General features: G+C 37.7%; 3 protein-coding genes across 4 annotated transcripts; 1 reads left to right on the top strand and 2 right to left on the bottom strand.

The window, feature by feature from the left end:
• Positions 1-165: 165 nt before the first annotated feature.
• Positions 166-5,136, top strand: gucd1 (guanylyl cyclase domain containing 1). 2 transcript variants are annotated; one of them, XM_055168023.2, is made up of 7 exons: positions 166-459; positions 679-733; positions 882-963; positions 1,160-1,325; positions 2,787-2,878; positions 3,445-3,686; positions 3,792-5,136. In XM_055168023.2, the coding sequence occupies exons 3-7, from the start codon at positions 890-892 to the stop codon at positions 3,881-3,883; spliced, it is 666 nt and encodes a 221-aa protein (XP_055023998.2). In that variant the 5' UTR covers positions 166-459; positions 679-733; positions 882-889; the 3' UTR covers positions 3,884-5,136. The 2 variants fall into 2 exon arrangements, with proteins under 2 accessions (XP_055023998.2, XP_055023997.2); XM_055168022.2 differs by lacking the exon at positions 679-733 and having other exon boundaries at positions 168-459.
• upb1 (ureidopropionase, beta) lies at positions 5,060-16,860 on the bottom strand. The gene is made up of 10 exons (XM_055168020.2): positions 16,471-16,860; positions 15,498-15,669; positions 15,210-15,297; positions 13,338-13,432; positions 12,345-12,506; positions 9,395-9,564; positions 9,230-9,311; positions 7,433-7,475; positions 5,461-5,615; positions 5,060-5,338 (listed from the first exon to the last, which is right to left on the bottom strand). The coding sequence occupies exons 1-10, from the start codon at positions 16,572-16,574 to the stop codon at positions 5,255-5,257; spliced, it is 1,155 nt and encodes a 384-aa protein (XP_055023995.1). The 5' UTR covers positions 16,575-16,860; the 3' UTR covers positions 5,060-5,254.
• Positions 16,861-17,120: 260 nt separating this feature from the next.
• On the bottom strand, positions 17,121-20,340 carry LOC129414107 (uncharacterized protein CXorf65 homolog). The gene is made up of 5 exons (XM_055168018.2): positions 19,665-20,340; positions 19,362-19,448; positions 18,978-19,100; positions 18,815-18,883; positions 17,121-18,395 (listed from the first exon to the last, which is right to left on the bottom strand). The coding sequence occupies exons 1-5, from the start codon at positions 19,687-19,689 to the stop codon at positions 18,277-18,279; spliced, it is 423 nt and encodes a 140-aa protein (XP_055023993.2). The 5' UTR covers positions 19,690-20,340; the 3' UTR covers positions 17,121-18,276.
• Positions 20,341-21,551: the final 1,211 nt, after the last annotated feature.

The raw sequence follows: 21,551 nt of genomic DNA on the forward strand, positions 1-21,551 counted from the left end.
AAAGCTTTGGATTGACATTGAAAAATAAATAAAACCTCCACGTGAAATGAGATGTTACTTAAATTTCACCTAGTTAAATAGTAATAAAGAATTAGTAAAATACATTATTTCACTCAAATAAAAATGTAGAAATGTGATTTACTTCCGCCGCCAGAGGGCGCTGTTCCGCTTCTTTGGCCCGGTGTTTGCTTTGGAGTGACATCGAGGAAGTGGAGCATTCATTTTTGGGAATGAACATAAGGCGTGGATACAACAGGCAGAGTTTTTAAATCCGTTTTACCGTATCATCAACAGCCCATCGACGGCTTTTTATTGACCCGGACATGAAGAGATTGTAGAGTGTTTGATGTTGAGGACAGAAGGGCAACCGCTGTCGGCTAACCCTGCTAACAGTCAGTCTTTATTTATGAAACAACACTGAAACACAACAAGAGACACACACTAACTGCAGCATGACCGGTGAGTTTCTAATACACTTGAATGAAATTTAAAGTTAAATTGATTAGATGACAGCTAAGCTTACTGTTTACTCAGTTAGCATTGTACGAATCTCAGAGTTACCAATCTGAGATTAAATATAGACAAAACACAACCTAGATACTATCCGTATTAAATGATCAGTGCGTACAGTATCATTCTGATCCTTGTTCCCGTTCACTTTTGTACACCTGTATATAGGTGGACATTCACAATGAAACATGAGTAATGCAGGAGTGTGTTTGATTCAAAACTTGTGAGTTCTCCGTAAAACCTAATGCCGTTTAAAATACTGTATATGACATAATGCATAATGTATGGTAGGTAAGACCCATTATAAATATGCTGTTTAGTTAGTCTTTCAATGTTTTTTAAGTGTAACATTCTGAACTTGTTTTGGGCAGATGATGTGATGTTAAATGTACCTGTCATCCAGCAGCAGTACCACTGGGATTGTGGCTTGGCCTGTTCAAGAATGGTACTCGAGTAAGTATGCAACCTAAGTAATAAGCAGAAAGTATGGCAGATTTTGATGTTTATTTCACAACAAACCAACCCAGAGTTTGTGAAAAGTACATGCAGTTTCTCTCTGGGCCTAGTGAACGTTTTTCTACAATTTTAAACAATTATCTTCAATTGTTACTTTAATGAGAAATGTTAACATACTTGTTTTTGTGAATAGGTATTTGCATCCAGTGAGTGAGGAAGAATTTTTGAGAATATGTTCAGACTTGGAGTTCACAGAGAGCGTGTGGACTATTGACCTGGCTTATCTCATGTGTAAGCTGGGGATCAAGCATTGCTTCTGCACACAGACGCTCGGTGTGGACAAGGGCTTCAGAAACCAGGTACACAGTTCCACATTCACATCGATGTTAAAGGGATAGTTCACCTAAAAATGAAAATTCTCTAATCATTTACTCACTCTCATGTTGTTGCAAACCTGTATACATTTCTTTGTTTTGATGGGCACTGGGGAAGATATTTTGAGGGGTGTTCGCGATCAGACCGTTCGTGAGCCCCATTCACTTCCACCGTACTTCCACCACTGACCAAAACGCTGTAGTACATGCACTAGCTGTGCATGAAACACAGAATCGCAGCCTCGGGATTCAGAATAAATTTCAGACAGGTATTTTTAATGGGACACGCGATTAATCGTCACAGCCCTACTATGGATGTGAATGGGGCTCACGAACGATCTGTTTACAAACATTACTCAAAATATCTCCCCTTGTGTACATCAGAAAAAAAATTATTCAGGTTTGTAAGCGAGAGTAAGTAAATGATGATAGAACCTTCATTATTGGGTGTAGGGCTGTCACAATTATTAAATAATCTTCTCATTGCGATTGTTTGACCTCATCGCGATGATTTCAGATCACCGCAATGATTGCACATCTCTCTAAAAACACAAGGGGGAGCTGCAGCGCCTGTATAAACGAGACAGTATCAGATTACTTAACCCTATAACTGTGTGTTTTAATATGTGTTTTAAAACGTACTGCCAAAAAAACCTTGCAAAAGATTTAATTTAAATAATCACAACAAATGTGTGAAAATTATTTCATGAACAAACAAAAAATTTAATGTCAAAGCAATAAAACAAACAATTAATCGTCATAACCGTCAAAGTCCTAAAACAGGCAATTAATCTTCATAAGTGTCGCAATTTATTTGACAATTAACCGTCAGTTAAAATTCATAACCGTGACAGCCCTAATTGGGTGAACTATCCCTTAAAGCGTAACTAAACCCCTGGTCAAAGCCTGACTCCACCCACTGGCAATATTTGAAAAATGCAAGAAAAGTGGGCAGATCCAAAGGAGATAGAGGGGACGAACTGGTGTGAGGTGAGATCGTAACAAGGGCGTGGTGATCTTGAACCTGCTTACGTCACGAATCATTGTTTGGACCCAACATCCAATAGGAAAATTCAACTGCAGTAGCCACCGTTCAACCTGAAGAGGGCAGCACTCAGACGTTTTTACACCATATATTGTAGTATTGAAACACTTTATATCCAAATGTCAAAAAACGTACTAAAATCAACGAACAGCACTAATAAAGCCCCATTCTTACAGATCATTAACTAAAAAAGTTGGTTTAGGGTTTAGTTACGCTTTAATGACAATATTCTCCTTAATAATTTCAACTAAAAATTTGCCATTTGTAGGTTGATTTCCCCAAAAAAGTTATTACAATGTGCCTGTGTGGCACCTAACCAGTCATCTGACCATTTATAAATGGAAAGTCGGTAAAGTTATCTGTATAATTTTTTTCTGTTTCTGTGTTTTTTTTATTTTTAGTCTTTTTACAAGAAGCATTTTGACACTGAAGAGGACCGGGTAAATGACCTCTTTCTGAAGGCTGAAGACAAAGGCGTTATAGTTAAGAAATGGTAAGGTCTTTAATGTCGATCCATATTTATTTTTCAATCTATTTTGATACAAACTGAAAAAAACAGGAAAAAATGTACAAAAAAATTATATTAAATACATTTTTAGGACTAAATGTCTTCTTTAGGCATAGTCAGTGTTTAGTGTGACCTCTGTTGGCACTTAACACATCTTGAGTGTTTTTGAGCAGAATGAAGTAAAAAGACAAATTTATTTAATATTTTATTAATTTTATTTAAGTTTAGGAGATCCTGCAGTTTCCTGCTATTGCTCAAGTTGAAGGGGAGTTTACCCTAAAAACTTGACACATAACTTTACATTTTTATAATTTAGTTACATTTATAATTTATAAAATTTTTATAAAACAGTTTGTAATACTACATACACATTTCCTGTATTTTCTGAATGTATTCTGTTAAAGAGTCTGAAAAACAATTATATATGATCACTATAACATTGCAAAAACAACAAATCTAATTGTGGCATGGTGGCCTTTTGCACAGTACTATATATAGTGTATTTTATATTGTCGGTAAGCTGAACGTCTGACCAGATTTCTTTTGTATAGCTCTGTTACCATTCAGGAGATTCAGAGCCACCTGGAGCAAGGTCACGTGGCCATAGTGCTGGTCAATGCAGTGGTGTTGGAGTGTGAGCTGTGCTCTACTTCTGTCAAATACTGCTGCTTCCTTCCTGTCGGTCAGAAGTGCTTCTGTCGAAAGCCAGAGTACCAGGGACACTTCATAGCGGTGTGCGGATTTAACCGGAAAACTGGTAGCATTTTCTACAACAATCCTGCCTACTCGGACCGTATGTATCCTAAAATTAGCATTAGAATGGCCTCAAAAAATTAAAAACCTCTTTATGGCTTTGCATTTCAACAGTTTGGCTCATACATTGCCATTTCTTTTTAAGGGGTTTGCTGCACAAGCTTCAAAAACTTTGAGGATGCCAGAAGAAGTTACGGAACGGATGAGGACATTTTATTCGTCTACAAAGAAGGCTGAGTCTCCGGCAGTGTCAGAATACAAACTTAAAACACACCTTTTCCATCCACTGTGGTTGACTGGGTTGCATTTTTGCCAACAGGTACCAACGCTGCCGATCAATAGCAGTTAGTACTTGCCACCTCCTCATGGTGGCATGGTCCACATCAGAGCTATAGCGTCGCACACAACATTACCATGGTGCTAAATCGGCCACTGAATGATAGGTTATGAATTAATAACAGAAAGGAAAGGGAGACGAAATAATTTTTAAGCTTGTGCTAAGTATAACTTATGTATTACTGTGATGTTGATATATATTTTTATCTATAGCTCATTTGAGTTATATAGTCTCTGCCACAGAGGTAGAAGAGGAATGTATATAGTTTTTCATTCATGTAAAGATATTCTCACATTCTGTTTGTTCAGGGTGACATTGGAAAATCACGGGGCTGAAATGTATTTCATTTTTTTATTTTCCTCTCGTAAGCCACTGTACAGTTGAGCGAATTATTTTATTGGTGTGAAAGAGGGAATGTATGTTTGAAACTCAGGTAACATCAAGTCCAGCATGCTAAAATATATTCCACTACTGGGACAGGAACATTTCATAGGTGCAATACATCTGGATTGATACCGATAGTTTTCCAGGAGTTTTTCCCAAGATCAGTTTCAGCAGGTCGTCTTTCATAACTTCATGTAAATTAGTAAAACGAATGTAAACGTTAATAAAGTATGTGGAATTGCTCACAACACCAGTATATTAGCAAGACGAGTCTCTTAGAAGTATAAGAAATATTATGTATTGATTTGCTCATGAATTTATTGTGTTGAGGTTAATCATAGTTGCCATATTGTAAATGATTGCCTTCAAGAAAAGGAAAACAAGGAATACTATGTTTAGCTTAGTCTTAAAGGTTAACCGTCAGGTGTTTTATAGAATAAAGATGTGCTCTATTTGAAATACAGTGCTGCAGTATGGTAAATGCTTTGCCTGTCCTGTAAACACACTTTGACTGCTCAGTGGTTCAAATGGTTCATGCTTGATGGTTTGTAATGAAATGCTTGCACTATGGTGTTCCTGCCAGCCATAATTATTATTTAATCTTGGATCATTCAGGTTAAAATGTTGCTTTTTCCTTTTATTTTTAAGATCAGGTGTCAGCTTGTGCATTTTTTAAATGACATACGCAATGGTAATATGGCAAATTTTATTTTTGAAGAATTAAATAGTTGCGTTTAAGAAGTTAATAAAAGTTGGATTTGATTTTTAATCCAAATGTCTACGTCTATTGTTGATCTACGCAGTTATTTTGTGAAAAATGTTGGGCTTCAGAAATGTGGGACCTGCAGGTCTTGGCTCCTCTCTGTCCTTCAGATGCTGATACATTCTCACTCTTTTATAATGTTGGGTTTGAAGTCATGTCGGACGGCTTTGGCGAGCTCTTCTGCATACATTTCATACCTCCCAGTCATCTATGGAGAGAATTGTGAATCACATAAATACTGTAAATGGCACACAGATTACTAAGAGATGTAGTCCTATATCCATGAGAATTTTGGATATGATATGATAATGTGAACCGATTTGATTTCACCTTAAAGTTCCATTTGTCGGCAACTTGCCGATTAAGGTTCAAGTCGAGCTCAGTAACCAGCAGTCCATCACGGGTTCTGGATAGCCCTGGGGTCCTGCTGCCGTCCGGTGCAGCTACATAGCTGGAGCCATAAAAGTGCCCAAAGTCATGGTGCGCTACGGACAGACACCGAACAGAAATGAAGGGTGAAATATAAAATGTCATTCATTGATCATAGGAGTGTTTTAATGTAGCTAATACTTCCCTTAATGTTAAAGGTGCAGTGTGTACATTTTAGCGGCATCTAGTGGTGAGGTTGCGAATTGCAACTAACGGCTCAGTCTACTGTTCACCCCTCACTTTTGAAACACATAGAGAGGCTACGGTAGCCGCCACCGGACAAGCATGTCATCGTCGGAGACAACTTGATAAAAAAAATTTCTTCTGTAGAAACATGGTGGCCCAAAATGGCGACTTCCATGTAAGGGGACCCTCGGTGTATGTAGATAAAAACATCTCATTCTAAGGTAATAAACACATAACGGTTCATTATAAAAAGGTCTTTATACACCCCTGATAATATAGTTTTGTATATTATTTTGCATTTATGTCAAGACATCCTTTTTAAAAATTACACAATGCACCTTTTATAAGAGCATAATAAGTGAATTACTAGATTACTGTAACCTTCCTATTAAGGCATGAGGATGACTACCCAACCTCTTGAAAGTTTTTAAAGCACAATTAACTATTAGATATTGTTTAATATACCATAATGGAAAGTCAAATTCAATAATTTTGTCATAAACTGATTGATATGTATTTCATTATTTTTTTTTACTTTATTCACCAAAAGCAAATTATTTTGGGCTCAAAAAGTAACACATCTTGAAACCTTTTAGCAGCATGGCAGCAAAAAAAAATCTCATTACATTTTCTCATTTTTTGTACCCTATTAGTTGAATGTGTCCTCAGATATGTTTATGGTCTGTGTGACCCAGGTCATGTTACAGAGTGGTTGCTGATGTTAAACAGGAGAGGGGACTTCATGTTCACCATGAAGGCTTATGCAATAGTAATGAGTGCCGAAAGGGAGAAAAGGGCATTGACTGAAGCTTTAGAAACACGACACCTTCGTACAGGGTCCCCTGTTCTCACCTATACTGATACAGATAGACTGACAGACGGATAGATTGATCTTTTATGCTGACAGTAGTACAAGGAAAAAGCCAAATCAACTCATGAATGCATTGGAATCCTGCAGTTCTTATGGTAAATTTCATCACTTTATCATTTTCAGGGTTCCCACGGGTCCTCAAAATCCTTGAAAGTTTGTGAATCTGGGGAAAAATTTAAGGCCCTGGGAAGTTTTTGAAAATATACATACATAGATACAGGTCATTAATAGTGCTTGAATCTATTTTATGCATGAAGTGTTCTGGAAAAAATATTATATTATAATATTATTCCCTGTGTAGTGTAGGATAATATCATAAAAATTCTAGACTTTTTAAGCACACATGCTAAACTGTTGCTTTTTTGCATAGTTGTGTTTGACACATAAAAACATCTCGGGTTACATATTTAACTCTTGTTCCCTGAGAAAAGAACGAGATGCTGTGTCTCCCTTGCAATACTTCCTGCTTCCCTGTAACGCCGTCTTTGGCAATATTTCAGATAGCGATATACTTCCTGGCTCCCGCATCACCCTGTCTTTGTCGTTAAGCCTCACCATTGGTTGAATTTGATATACACATTCCTCAAAAGGAAACTGTAACAGTATATCTTAAAAGGTGACACAATGTAACCTTGCTCTCACTTGAAATGTGTCCTTCCATGAATTTGAGGGTGTTGCACTTGGAATGTCCTTGAAAGGTCCTTAAGTTAACTAATACATATTATATCCATTCATCAAATATGGTTTATGTAAAAATGCATATACAAAGAAATGCAAACGCAAATGTGCCCAAACACAAAATTAAAGGACAATTACCTTTCTTTCCATCCCCAGATGTAAACTCATTCTTGAAATGCTCCTGCAAAAGAGATATATAAATGCTCAGTGAATCCATGCCATTCCCAGAAAACAACAGCAGAGGGCAGCAAAAACACAGAACTCAAACCCCCAATGTACTGTAACATGGACAGTGCATGACAAATTGTAGAAATAAGTTTAAACCAATTTAAAGATAATTGGTTTACAGTATCTACCTTTGAGATTACAAGTCATCCCTCTAAGACATAATAACCATTAACAGAGACCAGACTCCACTAAAGCAAAAGAAAAAGTGCTTGTGTGATAAACTTGTTTTTGCATCTGTGTATCATTATTTGCAGTTTGGCATATAATGCTTTTTAAATTGTTTTCACATGGTTTTTTAATCATATTAGTTCATTTATCTTATACAGGCAGTTTACTTAAGTTGTGGCTGTGATATGATCACAGTGTAAACAGCGCATTGTTGGGTCAAGCAGGAAATGTCCTGGGAATCTCTTAGTAAGTCCTAGAAAGCATTTTTTCTGTATATATATATACAATCACCTTAAGGATTATTAGGAACACCATACTAATACTGTGTTTGACCCCCTTTCACCTTCAGAACTGCCTTAATTCTATGTGGCATTGATTCAATGAGGTGCTGAAAGCATTCTTTAGAAATGTTGGCCCATATTGATACAGTAGGATAGCATCTTGCAGTTGATGGAGATTTGTGGGAATGGATCCACATCCATGGCACAAAGCTCCCGTTCCACCACATCCCAAAGATGCTCTATTGGGTTTAGATCTGATGACTGTTGGGGCCATTTTAGTAAAGTGAACTCATTGTCATGTTCAAGAAACCAATTTGAAATGATTTGAGCTTTGTTACATGTAGCATTATCCTGCTGGAAGTAGCCATCAGAGGATGGGTACATGGTGGTCATAAAGGGATGGACATGATCAGAAACAATGCTCAGGTAGGCCGTGGCATTTAAACGATGCTCAATTGGCACTAAGGGGCCTTAAGTGTGCCAAGAAAACATCCCCCACAACATTAAACCACCACCACCAGCCTGCACAGGGGTAACAAGGCATGATGGATCCATGTTCTCATTCTGTTTACGCCAAATTCTGACTCTACCATCTGAATGTCTCAACAGAAATCGAGACTCATTAGACCAGGCAACATTTTTCCAGTCTTAAACTGTTTAATTTTGGTGAGCTCGTACAAATTGTAGCCTCTTTTTCCTATTTGTAGTGGAGATGAGTGGTACCCGGTGGGGTCTTCTGCTGTTGTAGCCCATCCGCCTCAAGGTAGTAGGTGTTGTGGCTTCACAAATGCTTTGCTGCATACCTCTGTTGTAACGAGTGGTTATTTCAGTCAAAGTTGCTCTTCTATCAGCTTGAATCAGTCGGCCCATTCTCCTCTGACCTCTAGCATCAACAAGGCATTTTCGCCCACAGGACTGCCGCATACTGAATGTTTTTCCTTTTCACACCACTCTTTGTAAACCCTAGAAATGGTTGTGCATGAAAATCCCAGTAACTGAGCAGATTGTGAAATACTCTGACCGGCCCGTCTGGAACCAACAATTCAGTTTGGAGTTCAGGAGATTGTCTTGACCAGCACCACACCCCTAAATGCATTGAAGCAACTGCCATGTTATTGGTTGATTAGATAATTGCATTAATGAGGAATTGAACAGGTGTTCCTAATAATCCTTTAGGTGAGTGTATAATTATATTGTATATATTACAGTTACTTTACAGGCACTCTATGTGCTATTTTTGAATAACAGGTGGACATACCGTGCCCACACGGTTGATGGCACAGGTGAAGCAGTGGTTGGCGATGGCAGCGTTTCTAGCCTCGATCGGCCACATTGGTTCACTGTAACACAACGCTAGCATCAGTATGAGGAATACGGGCCAGTGTTTTTCCATGAGAAGAGTCAGAGCAGTTGAATCTGATACCTGAGCGCTCCAACCGTGGCTGAAGGGTTAAAGATGATCTCTGCTCCATTCACGCTATACATTAACCAATTCAGAGGATGGTGCCGACCAAAGCAGATGTTAACAGCAATCCTCCCGAACTGTGTCTGGAATACAGAGTGGCCTGTGTTGCCTTCCATATAATATGTAGACTGTACAAAAGACATGAGAGATTTCAACATTAAACATAGCATTTCCTTTGTGAAAACAATTTTTGCAAAAGTTTGGCCACCCCTGGACAAAATTTCTGTTAATGTCATTGAAAATCTGTGGACAGACCTCAAAAGAGCAGTGAGTGCAACACGGCCCAGGGAACTGGAAGACGTTTGTAGGGAAAAATGGGTGAAAATCCCTCAAATAAAAACTGTACGACTCTTGACTGGCTACAAAAAGCGTTTACAAGCTGTGATACTTGCCATAGGGGGTGCTCGTAGGTGCTTACTTTGCAGGGTGCCCAAACTTTTGCTATGGGCCCTTTTCTGTTATTTTTCAAAATATAAGACATGAAAACAAAAATAATAATTTGGTTTAAAATATGAAGGGCACTGCATTTATAACTGTATGCATTTGCAGAATTTTAACCTGAATTTTAACTACGGGTTCCCAAACTTTCGCATGCCACTATATTTTACTTGAAGACAAAGCTGTTTGTGTGCCACCTGGATGCAGGTTTGTGTTCCAGGAAAATGAAATGGGCACATTTCCTATGTTAGAGATTAGTGTAATGAACATTGTCACAGTGTGGAGTGGATCAAAGAGAAAACATGTAACTGATAAACAGCACAGCAGGGGACAAATGAACCGCTCTCAACCACTTTAAATGTCCACAGATTCAGACACTGTACACGCATGCATGCACACACACACAGGTTTGTATTAATATACTAGTGGGGACATTACATAGACTTCCATTGATTTTATATAAGGGTAATAAAATATTCTATCCCCTAACCCCATCTCTAAGCCATACCCCTCCCACATGTGCATGGTGTTAGATTTAAAGAAATACATGATTTCATCAATTTATGACCCCTTTTATTTAGTGAGGACCAGCAAAATGTGCTGTGTTTTTGCACTCCTATAAGGTTATAACCTTATCACACTGTGCGAAATGGATCGTTTAAACTTGGGTACGACAAACATGTAGACCAGTGCTTCACAATCCTGGTCCTTGAGGACCCCCTCCCAAAAATTTTAGATGTCTCCTTATTTAACACACCTGATTTAACTCATCCGCTTGTTAGGGAGACATACCATTTTGGAAGGAGGCTGATAAGTTGAATCAGGTATTTTATACAAGAAAACATCTCAAACTTGAAAGGGGGTCCTTGAGGACCAGGATTGACTGATGCACTGATGTAGACTGTACGATGAAGACACGGAGGCTTTGACGGCTGCGTCACATGTTAGCACAACGTCACCAGCATGCGCAAGTGGTAAACAAATACCGGTACGCAGATTGTAGCAGCTAACACACTGTGCGTTGATCATGCTAAATTTCTGACACTGTCAGAAAACTATTGTATGTCATCTTTGGACGCAAGACTGGGAAAACAATGTCAATGTCAATGTCAATGTCAAATGTCAATGTCAAATTTATTTATATAGCACCATTTCTACAACACAGGTTGACCAATGTGCTTTACAACAGATACACCAAACACTCGCACAAATCAATGACTGAAATTAAACTTTGTCTTTGAACCTCTATCACTGTACGACATAGGACCACCGATGAACAGCCACAATCACAGAAATCGCGACGATTGTTTTACGATGGTAATCCTTCATCTGGGACAGCCAAAAATCCTGCATATTTTTCCAGGCTTAAAAGGGACACTAAACTTTTTTGAAAATATGCTAATTTTCCAGCCCCCTAGAGTTAAACATTTGATTTTTATCATTTTGGAATCCATTCAGCTGATCTCCGTGTCTGGCGCTACCACTTTAAGCATAGCTTAGCACAATACATTGAATCTGATTAGACCATTAGCATCGCGCTAAAAAAACCCCAAAGAGCTTCGATATTTTTCCTATTTAAAACTTGACTCTTCCGTAGTTACATCCTTTACTATGACTGACGGAAAATTAAAAGTTGTGATTTCTAGGCTAAAACTATACTCTCATTCTGGCGTAATAATCAAAGACTTTGCTGATGTAACATGGCTGCAGCAAGCGCAATGATATTATGCAGCAGCCAAAATAGTCCCCTTAGTAACTTTCAATAGCAGGGAACTATTTTTGGGCACTGCGTAATATCAAGTGGAGTGTCCCTACTGAAAAATCCAGCTAAGAGCAGCATAAGCTGGTGAGCTGGTTTTAGCATAATGCTAATGGTCTAATCAGATTCAATGGATTGGGCTACGCTAAGCTAAAAGTGGTAGCGCCAGACCCAGAGATCGGCTGAATGGATTCCAAAATGGTAAAAATCAAATGTTTAACTCTAGGGCAGTGCCTCCCAATCCTGGTCCTCGAGGCCCCCCCCCCAGAAAGCCCCAGATGCCTCCCCATCCAACACACCTGATTCAACTCATCAGCCTGTTAGGGAGACATGTTTACCATTTTTGAAGTAGGCTGATAAGTTGAATCAGGTGTTTTAAATAAGGAGACATCTAAAACTTTCTGTCAGGGGGGCCTCGAGGACCAGGACTGGGAAGCACTGCTCTAGGGGATTTGGAAATTTAGCATATTTTCAAAAAAGTGCAGTGTCCCTTTAAGGTCATGTCACAAACCGAAATCAATGACTGAAATTAAACTTTGTTGCTAATTAGGACTTCAGCATGGATTTTACAGACAGTCACATTTAATTAAACTGTGAAAATGTCAGTTGCAGAAATATAAAAAAATATACATGATACCATGCTATTGAATTAAATATAGTGTTGCTGTGCTTTGTCACACTGAGGACTGTTAGCCAGAAGGTGACACTGACCTCATTGAAATCTCCCACACGTGGAATGTGGTTCTTCCGTGTTTTGCCCAGAACATTGCCATTATTGGACACTACTACTGCCGTGTTCCACACCGTTCCGCCATGGACCTCATCTCTCTCCAAAATGGGAGACACCACCACCATGTTGTATTTTTTGGCCAGCTACAAACATAAAAAGTAATGTAATGGCTGCTGAAGGAAAACAAGGCAGTTTAAGGCAAGCTACAGTGATGGAATTTTTTAACCATAAAAGAAATCTAATGAAAAATTGCTGTGATTTACACAACAATGTCTAAAAAGACTAAGAAATTTGAGAAAAAAAAATAATATTTACATCTATGAATCTGGTAGATGCTTTTATCCTAACTGACTTATAGTGCACTCAATACATGGATTTTATATCAGCATGTGTGTTCCCTGGGGATCAAACCCACAACCTTTTTATTAAAATCACAATGCTCTACCAACTGAGCTACAGGAACGCAAACACATTACAACAGTAATAGTATAGTGATTTGGTGGTAAACATTGAACTGTATGACATTAGAAAGAACACATGTGCTCCGTCTGTAAACAGACAGTGGTCATCTATTTTATTAAGTAGAGCTCTGTGTCAGAAGATTTCTCAATTACGTGCCGTAGTGCTCATCGGCCTGTAGGTCTTGTTGTGGTCAGTATGTCCCATTCCCATCTCTGGAATTAACCTCCTGTTATTTCCATTAACAAATCACAAGACTCACAGCAGCTGCACAGCACTACTGCAGTCAATACAAACATTCACCTTATCAATAAGTAACTCCCTTTCCAATATACCGGGACACTCATAATATAGTCCATAGGGAACACAAACAATTCCAACCTTTATTTTTTAATTTAAGGGGTGAATTGGGAAAGTCATGTTAAATATTTGACTATTAAGCCAAAAATCATGTTAAGATATATTTTGTTTACAAAGACATCCAGTCTGGGGACATCCAGTTATCCGGTTCCAACCTGTATACAAAAGCGTGTAGTAAGACCGTCCTCGGCTGATTCAGCGAACTCTGTCCATGGCTCCTTTTCTCTTGTACATAAAGCAAATGGCATTGCTATGTGAGGAGGACAAAAAAACAAAGATTTTAGGAAATGATACTCATCGATTTCATTTTAAAAGATCTCATTTTGCTTTATGAGTTCAATTTCTCGAAAATGACTCTGTGTGTCCAATAAAACTTGATTTATTTGCTTAAAGGCAGGATGAGGAGGATAGTGGGTATGTTTATGGACTTATCTTTAATCTTTTGTGTTTGGTTAAGAGTGGGGTAAAATTATCATTGTTTACGTGGCATTTAAACATGACTATCACAGCAAACATACATCATAGATGTTCTTGGATACACAGGATATCACAGCACAAGATTCCGATGGGTCACGGGTTTACGCGGGGTAGCGGAAAAGGAGCTTAAAGCTTGGGTGATGGAACCTATTGGCTCCCATAGAGACTAAAATGACCTCTGGGATGCATTAAAAGTTTATAATTGAAGCATGCGACTGATTCATCAGCACGCAAACCCACGGCCAACACAAACAGAGAAACTGCGAGTGCTGCTTGAACTTCGTCAGCACAGCCCTGCTGTGCTCTACTGATGTAAAGCAGATTCTGTTGATGTCTTCACAGGCATGTTACGTCACTTGAGGTCAAGAAGTCTTACAATCCGTCATACAGTGTTCATAAATAAGCTCAGTAATTGGATTTAGTACAACAGGAAACTGTTTACTAATAGCAAATAAATAAATAATATTTTTGACAGCAGTGTGACATGCACGCTATATCTTATAATTTAATTTATAGCGAATAAATCTTACAAAATATTTATAATCATTTTATAATTATAATATAAGCAGTTTTAATGACCCCATATTAATATTATATTAGTTAATAGTTAAATAGAATGATAATCAATTAAAGCAAATAAAAACAACACAATTATAAACAGATCAACCTTAAAGGGACACTCCACTTTTTTAAATATGCTCACCCTCCAGCACCCATAGTGCCAAACACCTGATTCCAATCCTTCTGGAATCCATTCAGCTGATATCCGGGTCTGGCAGTACCACTTTTAGCATAGCTTAGCATAATCCATTAAATCTGATTAGACCATTAGCATCACGCTTAAAACAACCACAGAGCTCCGATATCTCTCCCATTTGACTCTTCTGTAGTTACATCGTGTACTAGGAACGACAGAAAATTAAAAGTTGAGATTTTCTAGGTCGATATGGCTAGGAACTACACTCTCATTCTGCCGTAATAAAAGACTTTGCTGCTGTAACATGGCTGCGGGAGGTGCAATGATATTATGCATCGCCTGAAAATAGTCCCCTGCTGTTGAAACTAACCAAGGGGACTATTTTCGGGCAGGGGACTATCACTACGCCTGCCGCAGCCATGTAAGAGTCAAGTTATACATAGGAAAAACATCCAAACTCCTTGGACACTTTCTAGCGTGATGCCAATGGTCCAACCAGATTCAACGGACCATGCCAAGCCATGCCAAAAGTGGCACCGCCAGACCCGGAATGGATCCCAAAATGGTAAAACTCAAATGTTTAACTCCAGGGGAACTGGAAAATGAGCATACTTTCAAAAAAGTGGAGTGTCCCTTCAAATCTTGACGTTGAAAACTATCTATCTAGATGTGTAGTCTAATTTATTTACGTTCAACAAACTAAAAATCTAATTGAGCAATTTATGTATTTGACACATAAATATGGTATAACTTTAACGCTTTATATTCAAGCTGAATCTTTGTGACAATCCTGAATTCGTTTAGTAGAGATACAGCTTATAGGGCATGTGTGGGAGTGTGTTTGCATACTCACTCCAGCATTCTTGGAAGCACACTATATTGACACCACACATAGCTGCTACCTCTACCATGTCTCCTATACGCTTGTGCAGAGCTGTGATCTATAAAAACAATATTACAATTTGAATTCAAGAGACAATAATACTGTACCATCTTGTCAAATATTACATAAGGGAAATACGTTTTTAAACATATTAAGTACATAAACAGCACGGACAATTGCTGTAAATGTGTTATAAACTTAGGGGTAAGATCTCCAACGAACTTATGTTAAAATGGCCCTAAAGAGGAACTCTTTCACCTGATCAAGCACAGGAGCATCAGTGGGGAGGACTATCTTATTTTGAATGAGTCCGACACGGACAGTCCTGGGTGGTCTGAGCTGCTCTGGCGCAGCCTCAAATGCATAACCCTTTAGATCAAATTCTTTATCCACCGCTGCATCTATTGCACTCTGGGGAAGTTCCAGCTTCCTGTAATGCACACATTCAAGATATTTCAGGAAATGTACCCAATATATTTTAAATGACAGAAGCTGATGAACTGTTAAGCATTATACAAATAAGAACAAATGCATTTGTTAAATTGTTTGCCGGAACCTCAAGGTGTTGTTGTGAAAAACATTTCATTATTATATGTATTTTGTGTGTTCATTTAGGATCAGGCTTTCTGATCGTTTAGAAAAAATATATATAAAATTGTTTTGAAATATTGGTACAACTATACAGTCATAATAGGTAGGCCTACACTATAGCATGTTCATTACAAAAAGTAGAAGATTTTTTTTTAGAATAAATATGATCTGGTAAAACATAAGTTTTGTTTGACTTCATGCGGCACTGCGCAGGCCGATCCGTTTATGACATTGAAGCCACGCGAGAGCGATTCGAATGCTTTGCTTTCAAATCGATCTCGCGGTAATGGGACGTCACGTGATCGTTCAGCGCAGCCCCACATGAATTCAAACAATCTGCCGCTCATGGCCAAAGTCTAAATAAATAATTTACTCGATTTAAACGTTTACCTATTAACAAAAGTAAATACAACATAACCAAAAATAGAGGTTTCACAAAAAAACCAGAATATTTTAGCTGTCGATGCTGGGCATTTTACTCAAAAGTAAGCAATAGTTGGTTGTGTCAATGCTTTAATGTTTCGCTGCAGCAGCAAACTAAAACTATCGTCAGCTGCATGTTTTGGCACCGTCCCATTTTCATTTGAAGTCTGGGATTTGTAGTTTTTCATTAATAAAAATAAACAAGTCCGTCTCTTACTTGAGTTCTTTACCGAAGAGCAGTCTTCTGACATCTTTGAGCTCTGGTTCCGGTAAATGCGTCTGCAGTATATTCTCCAGAGATTCAAACTCCTTTCCAGACATAATGAGCTGTCGTCTAGTTTGCAGAACGAGTGAATGCTTCAGGTCTACCTCACTTCACATTACAGTTTAACCAGCAAATATTCATCTCTGCCTTTCCAGGTCTTACGCAACTTGACCATGAGTGAGAGTCCAAGGGGTCCCTATACCTTCGGTTGTTGTTACTTTCATCTCTTAGTGAACAGCCAAAAGGTATGGGATATAGGAAATAACTAGTTTAAATCATGTCTTAGCTTTCGCACCGCATAGCTCTGGAATGACTTTCCCCGCGGCCGGGGTCATTCGGTCGGTTGCATTCAAGGAATTTCTCACCGCCAGTAAGGCTTTGGCAGGAAGGTATACAGCTACGGCCTAAATCTCGCGAGAGGTTGGGTTTAGGGTTAGGTTTGGGGTTAGGATTAGGATAAAAACAGCGCTCATCAGTCGGGATTTCACGAGATTTAGGCAGTTGCTGCCACAACCCGACAGAAAGATATTTGAAATGACGTTTCATTATACTGATGGGGACAGAGATAGACCGGTGATGGTCTTGTGTTACCCTGAGGGGGTTATTTTACGATAACAACCGGCTGTATGTCCCTAATATTAATACATAACTAGTTGCCACAGACCTAAATTATTAGACAAAAAAAGTGATTTAAAATATTTTATTAGCTTATTTGTAAAAAGTCCAATCCTAAAAATGTTCAATTGAACATAAAGTTCAGTTCAGAATTCTATTCAAGGATCTATTTAAAGAGCACCTATTTCATTGCTAAAATCAACATTATTTTGTGTATTTGGTATGTGTTTGCATGGTTTATGGTTTAAAAACACATGTTTTCCACATACCGTACATTTTTGTAGCTCCAGATTTCACTCTCTTTTTAAAAAACGCACAGATTTAAAAAGCTCTGTGTCCCTGATTGGCCAGCAAATCTGTACGTTGTGATTGGCCTGAATAACTCTGAGGTCAGCCGGAAATGTGACGCTCCTTACCATGTTTGAAAGATTCGCTCACAATGCAATGCCAACAGGAGTCAACTTACAGGCTAAGTCCGTAGTGGGGAAAATTATGATAATGTCGGTATTGTCTACATCAGCGGTTCTCAAACTGGGGGCCGGGGCCCCCAGGGGGTCCGCGAGATGGTGCCAGGGGGCCCCAGTTTTATGACATTTTATAAAATAAATTAATTTATCATAAATTCTGTGGAATTAAACCTAAAAAAATATGGCTACTAACCAACAGCACTACTTTGTATCATTCAATTTGTTTTGTTTAATTAAAAGTTGAGTTTTAGAACAGTTTTTTGTCATAAATTTTCTTTGGGGGGCCACGGAGGAATGCGCCGTACACAAGGGGGCCACACGCTGAAAAAGTTTGAGAACCACTGGTCTACATCACCAATCCCAGGAAGTAAACTGCCTACAATCCGTGTGTTTGTTGTACTCTAAGAAAAGAGATTTACGTTGGAGACGGTAACCTGCATCATTGTTTACTTTGGGGTTTGTACCTTTTGTATATCGTTAACATGTACTAATACACACCTACACACCAAAGGAAATGTAAAACGTGAATCGGACAATAGGTGCTCTTTAAATTCACAGGGTATTGTGGTGATTGTTGTTGCTAGTGTAACTGTGGCCACTCCAACAGATAAATACTAAAATTAATTGTATAACTGTTTTTAATATTGTAAAACAAAGCGAGTATAAAAGTATAAAATCAGCTTCGAGGTATTGCCATACTCTTCCTGACAGCAGCTTTGATGCGGTTTTGACTGACTCCTCCCTTTTTTGATGCCACGCCCCTTTTGTCACGATTTGACAACTTTCTAAGGACCTCTAAAGAAGCAGAAAGAAAGTTAATACTATAATAAATACATTGTAACATTTTGATTATTTGTAAGATTTGTTGGTTCAACTTAAAAAAAATAATTTACCTGGTTGCCTTAAAATTTTGAGTTCATTCAACTTTAAAATATTAGTTGACTCAAAAAAGTTGTGTAAAAATTGTCAACTAATATAACTCAAAAATTTGAGGCAACCAAATAACTTAAATAGAGAGTTACAACAACTAACAAATAAAAGCGTTGTGTGTAATATATCACATAACACTTATTCGCTTGAAAACTTCCTTTTCATAAAAAACACAGAAATGCAAAAGCAATGCAGTTCTTTGGAATGTCCTGAAAGATACTTTCACAATGCCAATTTTTCATAATAGCTAAAAAATGTTACATAATCAATGATAAATGTATTGCCTGCGAGCTCAGGGTGAGAGGTCCCATAGTCAAACACTGCAGAATACTTAGGTCCTTCCATTCCTTCACCTGCAAAAGATAAAAATCATCTGGACTGTCTTTATTCATTTGACTTGATTCCTTTATATCTGATGAACGTGAAGAGGTATGAGGGAAAACTCACGTGACACTCTTACTGGAATATAAGTCTCTCTCTCCTTCAGCACACTGCTGACAAGATCAATGCTCTGCACTCTCTCTGTCAGGTTCATCAGCTTACCATCCCTATCCATTAAATCCACAGTATCTACAGACCAATCAGAATGATTTCGAATTATCTGTGCATTAGACATGTAACCTACCGTTTGACGATGTGACCTCTGAAGTGATGCTAACAACCACCCAGAACATCCTGACAACCATTTACAACATCATAGCATCATGAGTTCTGGATAAATACAATTCCTCAAAATATGTTAAAATATAATTTACCATTACAATTTGAATATTATTTATACCGAAATGTATAAAAAACACAATAATCCAATAGATAAAGACTTTCATTTACCTTCCAGATCCAGACCGCATTTTTCTTTTAGACAATGGATAAAGTATATAATACTGCAGTCTAGGTTCAATAGCTGTTCTTTTCCCTCTGTGAGAAACGTATTATAGTAAATCGTAGTAAAATTTTAAATATTGCAAAAAATTTGGAAATGTAAGTCTTGTGATTATAGCTACTTTAAAATTAAGAGACAATTTAACCTTGAAAGAACAGTGTTTTACAAAACATTAATTCACTAATTCTACAAATGAAAGGTCAAACAAAATCTGCACTAAACTGAATATAAAACAATTATCCTGCACTTACCATCCAATATCACAGTAACAAACATCTCAATGCGAATAACATTGACTTTTCTGATAAGATTTCAACAGGATTCTCACAGCAGCAGTAATGGACGTGGTCTGTTCAGACAGTGCCAAAATAAAAGGCCGGATAATGTTGTTGACTACAGCCATACCTAGAGACAAAGCCCCGGTTTATGAGGAACGCTATATTGTTCTTTCATTGCAGTGAATGAAATAAGCAGACTATTAAGAGACTCACAGTATAGCACTTGGCACTTTATTCTGCTGTGCCAAAACTGAACTATGAATGAACTCCATTACTGGCATAGAATTCGTATTATATAAACATCAAACATATTACCCAGGCTATCTTTTTTACTCTATACTCATGTCTCGTATTCTCTCTCTCTTTCACCCCTGAAAGGAGAGAAAGGCTCTTGTTTATAAAGCAGTCTGGTCTTATTTGTCTCCATGGAGTCTGTACACAGATAGACAGGTTCTCATCTTTTGTTGAATAAATGTACTTTATATCATGATTTTAAACACACATAATGTATTTTCTCTACCAACTTGAAAAAAAATGCCCATCACAAAACTCTTGTCTTAAAAAAGATAACAGGCCACTTTGTATTTAAATGTCTATTGTAGAAGCAAAGCTGATGGCCATTTGAATGTTTTGTTCCCAAATATCTCAAGTCCAGTTCATTTGATCTACAATAAAACCACGTTGACTAATGGTCATTTACTGGTCATGGTTTTCTTACAAAGGCAAAATAAGTCCACCGCAGATGATTTATACCATCTGACAAGAAGTCTGAACATTGAAAAAAAATTATTAATTCAATTTACAAAATTTTTTCAGGTAAGTGGTCGCAATCAATTTATTTAAGCTACATAAAAAAATAGAAATACAAAACAAAACACTTTTTTTTGCGACCGCTTACCTTAAAAAAATGTAGTAAATTGATTAAATAATTTTTTTCAGTGAATGATCTAAAAAAAGATGTAAATGAGTGTAATGAACAAATCATTTTTGAAGCTCTAATGTAAATGGTTTTGGAGATAAGTCATCTCATGTACATTATAAATTGTTCTCTTACTGGTTTTGAGCATTTTCAGATTTTATCTTAGATTTAAATGTCTAATTAGGCTACTTTCTCTTTTAGTATAAAATGAAGTACAATATTTTTTATCACTAATATACATTGATAACTTTTGTAAAGACCAAGTCTGATGAATTGGTATGACACAGTCCCTTGTATTTTATAATATTATGTTAGATCCAGTAAATCTGGGTAGTAACAGGTCTTACGAAACAGACACCAACTCCATGACAACACATCCCTGGGCAGACATAAGCCTCAGATTTCAGCCATTAGTTTTTCTCCAGTCCCCAGAATGCAGCACGACCGCATCGCCTTCTCAGAAAAAAAATGTTATCAGTGTGTAAACATCATCAGCTTCATCAACAGATATTTTTCCCAACTTTAGATGTGATATGAAGCCCTCTACAACCTTCATGTCAAAGATTAAACCAATCAGCTTGTTTGCTGAGCTTTTTCACCCTCAATAAAAGCCAAATGTGTGGCGCACCATGTTTCTACATGCGTTTATTTAACTCTTTCACCATGAAACAAACATCACTTTCACACTATGCCCATCGAAGGGTATATAGAGCAAATATAAACGGTGACACGCACACTTACGGTTCACGTCACCAACTGTGTCAATGATGATGCACTGAAGGTTTTTTATTTACCTAATGCTCAACAGTTTTTCAACGCCTTAAACAATTATTTTAAAGCACAACCATCCTTGATCTTTTATCTATAGCAGCATTTTTGGGTTTGACACACTCTGGTATCACTATATCATACGCTGAGCTCACTTTAGAAGAATGCTAGCC

This window comes from Misgurnus anguillicaudatus, chromosome 5 (assembly GCF_027580225.2).
Source record: "Misgurnus anguillicaudatus chromosome 5, ASM2758022v2, whole genome shotgun sequence".
Taxonomy (NCBI): domain Eukaryota; kingdom Metazoa; phylum Chordata; class Actinopteri; order Cypriniformes; family Cobitidae; genus Misgurnus; species Misgurnus anguillicaudatus.